The 12,220-nt window shown below is 42.4% G+C and overlaps 1 protein-coding gene across 2 annotated transcripts in view; it reads left to right on the top strand.

The window, feature by feature from the left end:
- Positions 1-12,220, top strand: part of stac3 (SH3 and cysteine rich domain 3) — a 50,596-nt gene that overhangs the window by 4,716 nt on the left and 33,660 nt on the right. For both annotated transcript variants that reach the window (XM_051709044.1, XM_051709045.1), the window contains 4 exons: positions 754-910; positions 7,550-7,647; positions 7,777-7,837; positions 7,922-8,019. In XM_051709044.1, coding sequence (XP_051565004.1) covers positions 754-910; positions 7,550-7,647; positions 7,777-7,837; positions 7,922-8,019 — 414 coding nt within the window. The remainder of the gene's footprint in view (positions 1-753; positions 911-7,549; positions 7,648-7,776; positions 7,838-7,921; positions 8,020-12,220) is intronic.

Here is a 12,220-nt window from a genome sequence, read left to right as displayed (position 1 = left end):
GCGTGTTTTTGTTTTGTTACACACTGAAAAGTGTTTATTAAATGTCTACGTGTTTGTCGAGCCGGTCCCAGATTCCTCTTTTGCCATCCTAGAATTGTTATTTTTCTCCATTAACCAACATCTTATGGAGTTTTGTGTTCCTTGCCACAGTCACCTTCAGCTTGCTCACTGGAGTTCTAAATACAATTATTATTTAATTTTTATACACAATTTACAATCATATTTAATCAAACTACACAATGATCATTCTAAGACTTTATAGATATTACAGTTTCATTTTTTGTTAATGCATGATTTTCTGTAAAGCTGCTTTGAAACGATGTGTGTGAAAAGAGCTATACAAATAAAAATGTACCACACTCAAGGTATTACCCATAGTGAGAAACCTCACTCTGGTTGTCAGAAGAAAGTTTTGCTACAGTAATATTGTAGAAACCATGACTGTGACATGGCTTACTTACAAAAACTGAGCAAATTGAAATGTTAGGCAAGTTAATTGCCTACCAGATTACATGTCAAATGACCTATCAGCTTACACCATGTGAGCCGATTGGCTTGACATATTACATATGAGCAAGCTGATTGGCTTACAGATAACAAGTTCAAAGAACCTTGAGTTTCATGCCTGAACTTAGCCAATTCATCCACTTAGCTATAAGTAGCGTGTAACTTGGGAAGCTAAAGTTTCAAAGCAGCTTTCCCAATACTGCTATCATGTACACAGACACACTTCTCACTGTCTGTCATCCACAGGTGTATTTTGTGTATGATGAAGAGGTCGAGGAAGAAGAAGCCCCTCCTCCTCCCACCCCTGAGCCGGTGCTCCAGGTCAACGAGAGACCACACAAATTCAAGGACCACTACTGCAAGAAACCCAAGTTTTGTGACGTCTGCGCACGAATGATTGTTCGTAAGTTCACATTTCACACCAAAGGTCTGTCTCACAAAGCCAACTGAACAAACTCAGATTTTCAGAGTAGGTTTCAGGTTGACAAAAATAGACAGATCCAAAACAGTTTAAAACAGGTTCAGCAGTCTCACAACGCTCACTATAAACCTTCTTGGTCAACTCAGAGTTGGATCCTGATTCATGATTAAACCTGAAGCATGTCACATGAATGAGTTACATTTGCAGCGAACAACCAATCGCGTTAAATTTAAGAGAGTAAGCGCACTGTATTTCTTCGCTGCAGATCAAGAGAACATTATGGAAATTATGAATTAAGAATTACAAAATTTACACAGCACAATAGATCACTATGAAATTATAAAAAAATTAAACACTATTTACACAGCAAAAAGAAACACGCAGCAGCTGTGAAAGCTTGAGATGACTGCTAAAAAAATATGTGGATATAAAAATAGCTGACTGAAATTGAATGGAGTATGGAATATCTGAATGGAGTAATTTTTTAATAATCTACATTATTATACATTAAGCATGCATGTGAACTATTTAAGTTTAATCAAATAGATCACATTATCCATAATTTATAATTTATAATAATAAATAAGTGGAATTCAAGAGGGCTGGATTGTCAATTAAAGGAATAAACTATAAAAAAAAATTATTAGAAAGTACTTGGAATATGAGCTGATGGTGTGCCTGATAAACTGATAAGACCTATGTTGCTCTTTCCTTCTAGCATTATGACAAGCAATAAAGGCATAATTGGTGTGCCAATGTGCTTTTATAAAACTTAAAACTTTTAAAATTGTATTATTATTAATTATGATGCCTTGTATTTATTCTACTTGCTATTTTATACATGTATATATGTAAATTAGGGCATGCTCCTATGGGATAATATACAGGTGCATCTCAATAAATTAGAATGTCGTGGAAAAGTTCATTTATTTCAGTAATTCAACTCAAATTGTGAAACTCGTGTATTAAATAAATTCAATGCACACAGACTGAAGTAGTTTAAGTCTTTTGTTCTTTTAATTGTGAATTTTGGCTCACATTTAACAAAAACCCACCAATTCACTATCTCAAAAAATTAGAATATGGTGACATGCCAATCAGCTAATCAACTCAAAACACCTGCAAAGGTTTCCTGAGCCTTCAAAATGGTCTCTCAGTTTGGTTCACTAGGCTACACAATCATGGGGAAGACTGCTGATCTGACAGTTGTCCAGAAGACAATCACTGACACCCTTCACAAGGAGGGTAAGCCACAAACATTCATTGCCAAAGAAGCTGGCTGTTCACAGAGTGCTGTATCCAAGCATGTTAACAGAAAGTTGAGTGGAAGGAAAAACTGTGGAAGAAAAAGATGCACAACCAACCGAGAGAACCGCAGCCTTATGATTGTCAAGCAAAATCGATTCAAGAATTTGGGTGAACTTCACAAGGAATGGACTGAGGCTGGGGTCAAGGCATCAAGAGCCACCACACACAGACATGTCAAGGAATTTGGCTACAGTTGTCGCATTCCTCTTGTTAAGCCACTCCTGAACCACAGACAACGTCAGAGGCGTCTTACCTGGGCTAAGGAGAAGAAGAACTGGACTGTTGCCCAGTGGTCCAAAGTCCTCTTTTCAGATGAGAGCAAGTTTTGTATTTCATTTGGAAACCAAGGTCCTAGAGTCTGGAAGAAGGGTGGAGAAGCTCATAGCCCAAGTTGCTTGAAGTCCAGTGTTAAGTTTCCACAGTCTGTGATGATTTGGGGTGCAATGTCATCTGCTGGTGTTGGTCCATTGTGTTTTTTGAAAACCAAAGTCACTGCACCCGTTTACCAAGAAATTTTGGAGCACTTCATGCTTCTTTCTGCTGACCAGCTTTTTAAAGATGCTGATTTCATTTTCCAGCAGGATTTGGCACCTGCCCACACTGCCAAAAGCACCAAAAGTTGGTTAAATGACCATGGTGTTGGTGTGCTTGACTGGCCAGCAAACTCACCAGACCTGAACCCCATAGATGAGAAACATGAGACCAAAAAATGCAGATGAGCTGAAGGCCACTGTCAAAGAAACCTGGGCTTCCATACCACCTCAGCAGTGCCACAAACTGATCACCTCCATGCCATGCTGAATTGAGGCAGTAATTAAAGCAAAAGGAGCCCCTACCAAGTATTGAGTACATATACAGTAAATGAACATACTTTCCAGAAGGCCAACAGTTCACTAAAAATGTTTTTTTTATTGGTCTTATGATGTATTCTAATTTTTTGAGATAGTGAATTGGTGGGTTTTTGTTAAATGTGAGCCAAAATCATCACAATTAAAAGAACCAAAGACTTAAACTACTTCAGTCTGTGTGCATTGAATTTATTTAATACACGAGTTTCACAATTTGAGTTGAATTACTGAAATAAATGAACTTTTCCACGACATTCTAATTTATTGAGATGCACCTGTATATATATATATATATTTTAATCTGGTGTCTAGAAGCAGTATTTTAAAATTGCCTTGTGTAGCATAAATGTAAATATGCGATTCAAAGCATTACATTTGAAGTATTCACATGATCTTCTAGTTGAAGTTTCTTACAATGTCCTTTCAAAAAAAGTAGCCAGATGTAACAGTACCATGGTACAGTGATGGCAATATGATGGTCTTTTGATACATACCATGGTATTTACATGATGGGTACCTGACGTATCTCAGTACTCAGATTTATTTTTATATCATCTAAACATCTGTAGGCGAGGCAATAATCTGACGTGCTGACAGGCAATCGTCTGTTTTCCATGACTTATCGGGTCCTTGAATAACATATAACGTGCGAGGAAGGGCAGCCGGTGGAGTCTCTGGTGCCTCTCTAGGGTAAGGTGGGAGTTGGTGTCCTGCGCAGACTGCGTAATATGCATATAGGGAGCGGCGGTACTGTACACCCAAAACCGATTGCATTGCTTCAGAAAACATGGAATAAAACACTGGAGTTATATGGATTACTTTTATGCTGCCTTTATTTGCTTTTTGGACCTTCAAAATTTGGTCACCATTCACTTACATTTTATGGACCTTCAGAGCTGAAATACTTTTCTAAAAATCTTTGTGTGTGTTCTGCAGAAGAAAGAAAGTCATACACATCTGGGATAGCATGAGGCATGAGGCATGAGTAAATGACAATCCCTTTAAAATGTATAAAAAATAAAAAATAAAAAATAAAAAGGCAGAGAAAAAACTGTTTTAAAATAGATTTTAATATTTGAACCTTTGTCCACCAAATTTGTCATGTGGTGTAACCAACCTGCAGGTAGACATTTTGTTGTTTATGTTGGCAAAAACCATAAAACAGAGAAGACCCCTTTAGACCCTCAAGCCTATGTGTGAAGTTTAAAAAAAAAATTATGAAAAGGCACATTTTGTTCAGGTCATGTGGTGTAACCCTGCAAAAACATCTTGATATTCTTGACTCAAAAATTCATGATTTTGTAAAGATATGACTTTTTTTAATTAATGATTAAATTGTGTACACTCTCATGTATTAAAGGTGCAAAGAACTTGATGGTTACACCATATGACATTAATTAATTAATTTTTTTTTTTTTTTTTGTAGAAAATGCTATAAATGTTTTTCAAACAATTATGAAACCAAATTAGACACAAAGATTACATTTCTATTAACTTGACATGAGTCTTAAACTCGATTTTTAAAAGATTGTTAATTTTTATCACCTCGGACAACCTTTTTTGTCAATGACCCAGGTATCACAGCCAACCAGGCCTGCAAAGAACAGACCCCAGACGGCTTTGACTCCCCTGATGATGCTTACTTGTGGATTAATATGTCAGGGTTGTGCAGGAAGAGAGGACTCAAACACAGCCTGAGAGCTGAGGGATTTATTTATAGTGTCAAATAAAAATAAGAACTAAGGACAAACTAACCAACAAGGTAATTAAACAAAGACAAGGAATAGTGGTGGGCCGTGCATTTAAAGTCTAGGCCTTCTGTGTGATTCATGCCATTATGAAAACACAGTTTCACAATGAATAAGACACTCTATGCCTTTGGGCATCATACATTATGTCGCAGCTAACTAGTAATACCAACTGACATTTTAAAAACACATCCACACGCAAAAGCCAGAATTTGAAACGACACTTAATGCTCAAGCAAGCCTAATTTTAACTGCAGCATGACTGTTTTCTGAAATGAACGTCTCCCGAACAGACATTCAAAAATCATTATTTTTCATATGAATCTACCAAGGAGGTCTATAATACCTGGAAAAATCTATCTAATAATATTTTATTTATTTAAATGTTCAGTCAGGGTACACGGTTATGCTGCGTTCCATTCAAGTTGGATGAGGGATATTCCTACTTGATATCTCTGACCATAAATGCATTCCATTCCCCAATATTCGGAAGATGACGTTTAAGGAAACAAAACTGCAATGCTCCTGTTAGCTTAGCAGGGGTTTGACTCTCATTAGAGAGTCTCCTAGCAACCCAACTGATAAACAATGCTGCAGCGCTAGCATTTGTGCTTCAGGTGTATGATTATCAAAAGAGATTATAATGTTTTATACACCTGTTTCTGCAGGCATTTATTAAACAAGCTTTAATATCATGTAATGTGGAAACAAACTCATTTATCGATATTACTTAATAAAGTGAATGTTTATCAGTTACTTTGTATATCTTCTCGAGTGTCGACGTGTTTGTATGACATCATGCACCTGCATCTCGGCGATATTGGAGTTGAGAATTTCTGCACGAGCGTACAAGTTGTAATTCTGATTTTAAGATGCATTCCATTGCACTTTTCCTAGAAGGAAGTTGTAAAATCCAACTTTCCGAGTTGAATGGAACGCAGCACTACTTTTCAAGACTTGATCCGACACTGAATGCTCAAGCAGCCTAATTTACACTGAGAAAACTCCTGATGTTGCTATAACAATGCAAAAAGCACTTACCAATTTACTTGAAGTGAAAATCAGTCCTCCTTTCCTGTTTAATAAATTAAGCAATCACACGGTCATGCAGAACATCACGTGTTTTTAAATCCATAAGGATCTCTTTCTCAGTGATTATGTGGCAGTGACAGCCTACTCGTCAGCAAGATCTCGTGCTTTTTGCTCTTGAATTACATACATCACTTAAAGCATGATTGCATCACTCAAGACCAGCTAGAAGGCCTTGACTGGGACATATCCTAAAGATCACACCCATCAAGAACAAATAAATCAATCTGAATGGCTGATGAATCTGACAATCTGACTTTAGTTGCTCATTCATTTACACTGTTGAGGGATTCTGAAGAAATTCTGAAGGCCTGACGGGGTGGAGCTCAGACTTACGCGCTGTTTCAGGCATGTAATTTGTGAAACAGTTGTCACACTTTGCTTGTAAGCATCAAGGAATAAATTCTGACTGGATAAACTTTTCGTTTTTCTCTATTTGTTTGTAGATTAATTAAAAGTGGAAAGCGATTAAAAATACATAGGCAAAAAGGTGATTGAGAATGAAAGGATGAAAAATATTTATTTATTTGGCATGTTAGGCCAGCAGAGAAGGCTTTGCTGGCCCTGAGAAATCAGCACTGACAAGGAATAATCCCAACCAGAATTAGAGAACAAGAACAGGCAAAGCAACAAAACGAACTAGCAAACACAGGGCAAAATAATGGTGTTTCTCAATGATAGGACTTACGTTCTTATGAAGACCAGTCTTGCCTAGCTACCTTAAAAAGATATCACATACTAACAAGAGTGTGTGACAGGGAGGCAAACTGGCTGGCGGGACACAGAAACACAACACACAGAAACACAACAAAAAACTATGACAAAATAAAAACAGGGTAGAGCCTGACATAATGACCACACCTCCAATGATGTACCCAAGATAACAGATGTCTGGTAATTTCTCAGATCATGAATCTGCTACTTCCATAAAAGAATGGCTGTACGCTTAATATTTTAGGTGTTAGCACTGGTGCTTGTGAAGTTAAAAAAAATCATTAGCACAATCTAAAATATATTAGCACACAGAAGAGTATGGTCAAAATTGTTTTATTGTTATTTTTGTAATTATTTATTACTATTTTTATCATTACTCCTACAATTTACTACTACTACTACTACAACAACTATATAGCTTAGAGAACTCTATACAAAGGCAGGGCCCTCATCTGTTTTTGACACCAGAGCCTCAGGGCTGCAACATGCGCTGGGTGACAGGATGATGACATCCAGTTCAAGTATTTTCTGGACTTCCTTGTATAAAGCTGAAATAAGCTGGGCTGACACCCGTTTCGGGGCTGCTGCTTTAAATAGAATTACTGAGCGAATGATCACAATCAAATCAGCAATGATGATACAATATAAAAATACTGACTATAAGTCACTGACTATAAGTCTAAAACACAATATATTAGAGGTTTATTACACAATATACATACTCTTGTTGACAATTTGGTCATGTATCCATGAGTAGTTTTGGAATTATGGCAGGGGCCCTTTGTTCAAAAAAGTTTGAGAATCCCTGCTTTAAGAGATTCATGGGAAATTTGGTTTACATCTTACAAAACATAAATCTTTTTACAAAGTATTTTGTTGTACTAAATAATTTCTGTTCCTCTTCTTTCTTTTAGTCAACAATAAATTTGCCTTGCGCTGCAAGAACTGCAAGACAAACATTCACCACTCGTGCCAGTCATATGTGCAGTTCCAGAGATGCTTCGGCAAAATAGTGAGACGATATCACATCACTTTTTATCAATCGCTTTATATTGTGTTATACACATACTGTGTATGGTACAATCTGATGGTCAGTATCATTGTTTTTTACTAATACTCTATTTATCTCTCTTTGTGTCAGCCTCCTGGTTTCAGACGAGCATACAGTTCTCCTCTGTATGATCAAGAGATTAATAACCCTGGTGGGTGTGATGAGTATATTTCTTATAAAGACTAATTTTCACAATACAATGTTTCTTAACTGAATTTGAATGACACATGTGTAGGTCAGCAGAACCGCACTGATCCGGTGTTTGACACGCTTAGAGTGGGTGTGATCATGGCCAATAAAGAGAGGAAGAAAGGCTCAGAGGACAAAAAGAATGTAAGTATCCTCATTCTGACACCCTTTAAGGTGCTATTTCTCATACATAATATCTCATATATTATGTACTTTCTCATTCCCCTAGCTTAATATGCAGAGTTAAACTATTAGTCAGTCTTGTAAAGATAGTGACAGTCACTGACCTTTGGCAAGCAATGCCCACTTAGACAGGAAGAGACTGTCTGAATGGCTTGTAAAGTGATCAATCACAGTTCACTTAGTCATACCTGGCGTTTAGGGATAGCTTTATGTAAGATGACCACAGAATAATGGCTTTTTTACATACATAACTGAGAAAACACAGCAGAATATACAGTTCTGCTTATGGAAATAGTTCCCCTTCTGTCACTCACTCGATGTTGTGTCGATGTAGCGACACCAGGGGTCACCCTTGGGAGCCCCAAACACCTCAGATCTTTGAGAAAACGCCAATGAGAATTGGCGAGTGGAATTTGCATGCCACTCCCCCGGACATATGGGTATAAAAGGAGCTGGCTCGCAACCACTCATTCAGATTTTTTCTTCGGAGCTGAGCGGTTGTGTGTCAGCAAGCTGTCTTCCACTACCAGTCCATTCACCTCCCAAGAAGCGTTTGCTGTTGGATATATGGCGCATTCCAGCAGCTTTTCTCTCCTTCTGCACAGATCTGTGCAGATTACGCCCCTGGACGCTTTGACAGTGCTATGAGAGTTTATATTCCTGCAAAGAGTATATTTTCTCTATTAGAGCAAACACATTGACATGAATGTCTTTTTAAAGATTTTTCAAGATGCCTTTCCGTCTTTGTGTGATTCCTGGATGCGGTCGCTATCTCCGCTTCCGACGGCCATGGGCACTGCCTCACGTGTCTGGGTCATCTCCTTCTTCTGGTGGAAAGCCACTCTAACCACCCCCTGCACTGTGCCTTCTACCTCTGGGTACGAGGATGGCCCGGCTGGCGCTGGAGGCGAGTTGGGGGCTTCAATGGGCGTGGCTCCGCCGGGTAAATCCCCGCAGACCTCCCATTCCCCAGCATGCTCATTTACCCCCTGCGAGTTCCGAGAGGAGACCAGCTCGCCCCAGGGCCAGCTTAGTGTCCCTTTCGGAGCTCCGGAGCGGGATGAGTGCTCGATCGCTGCATCGGAGAGCGTACTGGCGATGTCAGACGCCGAGGACTCGACTGGGCTGCCACCTTCGGGTCGGCCCGTCCAGTCTGAGGCTGATGGCGAGATGCCATGCTTGCCCGGGCTGCCACATGTGTCGGATTGGTGTGGAACCTTCCACCATCCCCTGAGTCCTCGCGGATAGATGATTGGTTCCTGGGTTCAGGGCACCGCTCACAGCCACCTATCCCCCCGCCTCCCTTGTCCCTTTCTTCCACGAAGTACACGACGAGCTGACAAGGTCGTAAAGGGCACCTTTTCTGCCCAAAACCGACCTCCCAGCTTGTGCGCTCTCACTACCCTCGATGGCGGGGCGGCCCATGTGTATACGGAGGTCCCTCAGGTGGATAAGGCGGTTGCGGTGCACCTGTGCCCACAAAGCGCAGCCACCTGGGGGGATTGCCCGGCACTCCCTTCCAAGGCCTGTAGGATGACGTCGTCTCTGACAGCCAAAGCCTACAGCGCCACTGGTCAGGCCGCCTCTGCCCTGCATGCCATGGCCCTCCTTGCACTAAAGGAACTGCACGTGGGTAGTCCTGAACCCGATGTGATGCAGGAGCTGCGCTCAGCGACTGACTTCACCCTCTGGGTGACGAAGGTCACGGGCCAGCATGAGTACCCGGAAGGCTCCTAAGCACCCCTGAGACGGACAACCCAGGGAGCAAGATGTCTGCTGCAAACTGGACAACCGGGAACTGAGCACCTGCGACTTAGACACCACGAACGCGGCCCCCCGCCTTTGCGCGTCCGGTCGCACCATACTCACACCCACGGCCAGGTGGTTGTGACGGACTATGAGGACGGTGAAAAAGTCCCTCTTCCCCCATCGCCGACCCCCCCGATGCCGGGTACATGGAGCAAGGTAGACCCTGTGCAAGGTCAGGGAGGACGAGGAGCAGGTCACCCTCGTGGCCCCGTATTGGCCCACCCAGACTTGGTTCTCAGACCTAACGATCCTCGCGACAGCCCCTCCCTTGCGAATTCTCCTCAGGAAGGACCTTCTTTCTCAGGGATGGGGCACCATCTGGCACCCGTGCCCAGACCTCTGGAACCTCCACGTCTGGCCCTTGGATGGGACGTGGAAGACCTAAGTGGCCTTCCACCAGCAGTGGTAGAAACAATCACTCAGGCCAGAGCTCCCTCCACGAGGCAGCTTTATACCCTGAAAGTGGCGTCGGTTTGCGAATTGGTGTCCTTCCTGAGCTGAAGACCCTCAGAGATGCGCAGTCAGGTTAGTGCTTTCCTTCCTGCAGGAGAGGCTGGAGGATCGGCTGTCCCCCTCCACTTTGAAGGTGTACGTGGCCACCATAGCGGCACACCACGATACAGTGGATGGTAAGTCCTTAGGGAAGCACGACCTGATCATCAGGTTCCTGAGAAGCGCCCAAAGGCTGAATCCTCCTAGGCCACGCCTGTTCCCCTCAAGGGATCTCTCCGTGGTCCTCCTAGGCCTTCGCGGAGCCACCTTTGAGCCTCTAGAGTCAGTCGAGTTGAAAGCCCTCTCCTTGAAGATGGCCCTCCTGATTGCGCTCACCTCCATCAAGAGGGTCGGGGACCTGCAAGCATTCTCTGTCAGCGATACCTGCCTGGATTTCAGTCCGGGTGACTCTCACGTAATCCTGAGATCCCAGCCGGGCTATGTGCCCAAGGTTCCTACAATCCCCTACAGGGATCAGGTGGTGAACCTGCAAGCACTGCCCCAGGAGGAGGCAGACCCAGCCCATCGTTGCTGTGTCCGGTGCGTACTTTGCGCATGTACTTGGATCACACGCAGAGCTTTAGACGCTCTGAGCAGCTCTTTGTCTGTTTTGGTGGACAGCGGAAAGGGAATGCTGTCTCCAAACGGAGGCCTGCCCACTGGATCGTGGATGCCATCGCTATGGCATACCAGGCCCAGGCCATGCCTGCCCCTTCAGGAATACGAGCAAACTCCACAAGGAGTCTGGCATCCTCGTGGGCACTGGTCCATGGCACCTCTCTAGCAGACATCTGCAGGGCAGTGGGCTGGGCGACACCCAATACCTTCACGAGATTTTACAATCTCCGGGTTGAGCCGGTTTCGTCCCGTGTTCTATCAGGTACGAACAGGTAAGTTCGGGAATACGGACAGCTGGCCGGGTGTATTGCTTGCGTATAGTGCCTTTCCCCTCCAAAGAGGCGAAGATGTGCGCTTCTTTTCCCATGCGAGTTCACAAACCCGTGAACCCTGAATGTCCTTCCTCCCTAGCCCTGTGGCTCACGAATTCAGCGGAGGAATTCACAGTCGGAACCAGTACGTGTGCTAATATGCCCTTACTGAGGTAGGTGCTCCACAGGTGCCGGTTACTCCAGTAACCCCCTGTGATGTATTTTCAGCAATACGGAAAACCTGCATCTCCCTTCGACAGAGCCCTCTCTGTCCTGGTCGCTGTGTTTGTAGAGCTTCTCCCCTGGGCTCTGAGCCCACATGACATGCTTGCCACATGTTACCTCCCCTCCGGGCAGGATGTGGTCTCCGCTGGGTCTTTTCCCGCGCATATATTGAGCGTTAAAATGGCCCCAGCCAAATAACTGAATACTCTGTGGAGAGAAAACATAGAGAGAAAAGGCCATGGCTGGCGTGGCCTGCTCCCATACTAGATACTCCTCTAAAGAGCTTGGAGTATTTACTGTAAACACAACTTTGTTTCCATGAGGTCTTGTATAAAATGCCTATTTGACTCTACTGCCAAAGTTACACGCTTTACATTTAAAGGAATGTTCTGGGTTCAATACAAGTTAAGCTCAATCGACAGCATTTGTAGCATAATGCTGATTCCCATAGTAAATAATTTAGACTATATGAGCTGTAAAGTTTTTAAATCATCGTTTACCAGGATTACAGGGTTTACAGTGTTATGTCGTCATAGCAACAAAGTTGTAAAATTAGATATAGTGAGTATTTGAATGTTTATGTATTGGCCCCATTCATTTTCATTGCAAGAGCTTCATTGGAACCTCGATTTTTGCTTCTTCTTTTTTTTTTTTTTTTAAAGAAAAAAAGGGGCGAGTCAAAATTATTTTTTGTGGTAATCAACATT

This window comes from Myxocyprinus asiaticus, chromosome 10 (assembly GCF_019703515.2).
Source record: "Myxocyprinus asiaticus isolate MX2 ecotype Aquarium Trade chromosome 10, UBuf_Myxa_2, whole genome shotgun sequence".
NCBI lineage: Eukaryota > Metazoa > Chordata > Actinopteri > Cypriniformes > Catostomidae > Myxocyprinus > Myxocyprinus asiaticus.
This window is presented reverse-complemented; position numbering and strand designations above follow the sequence as displayed.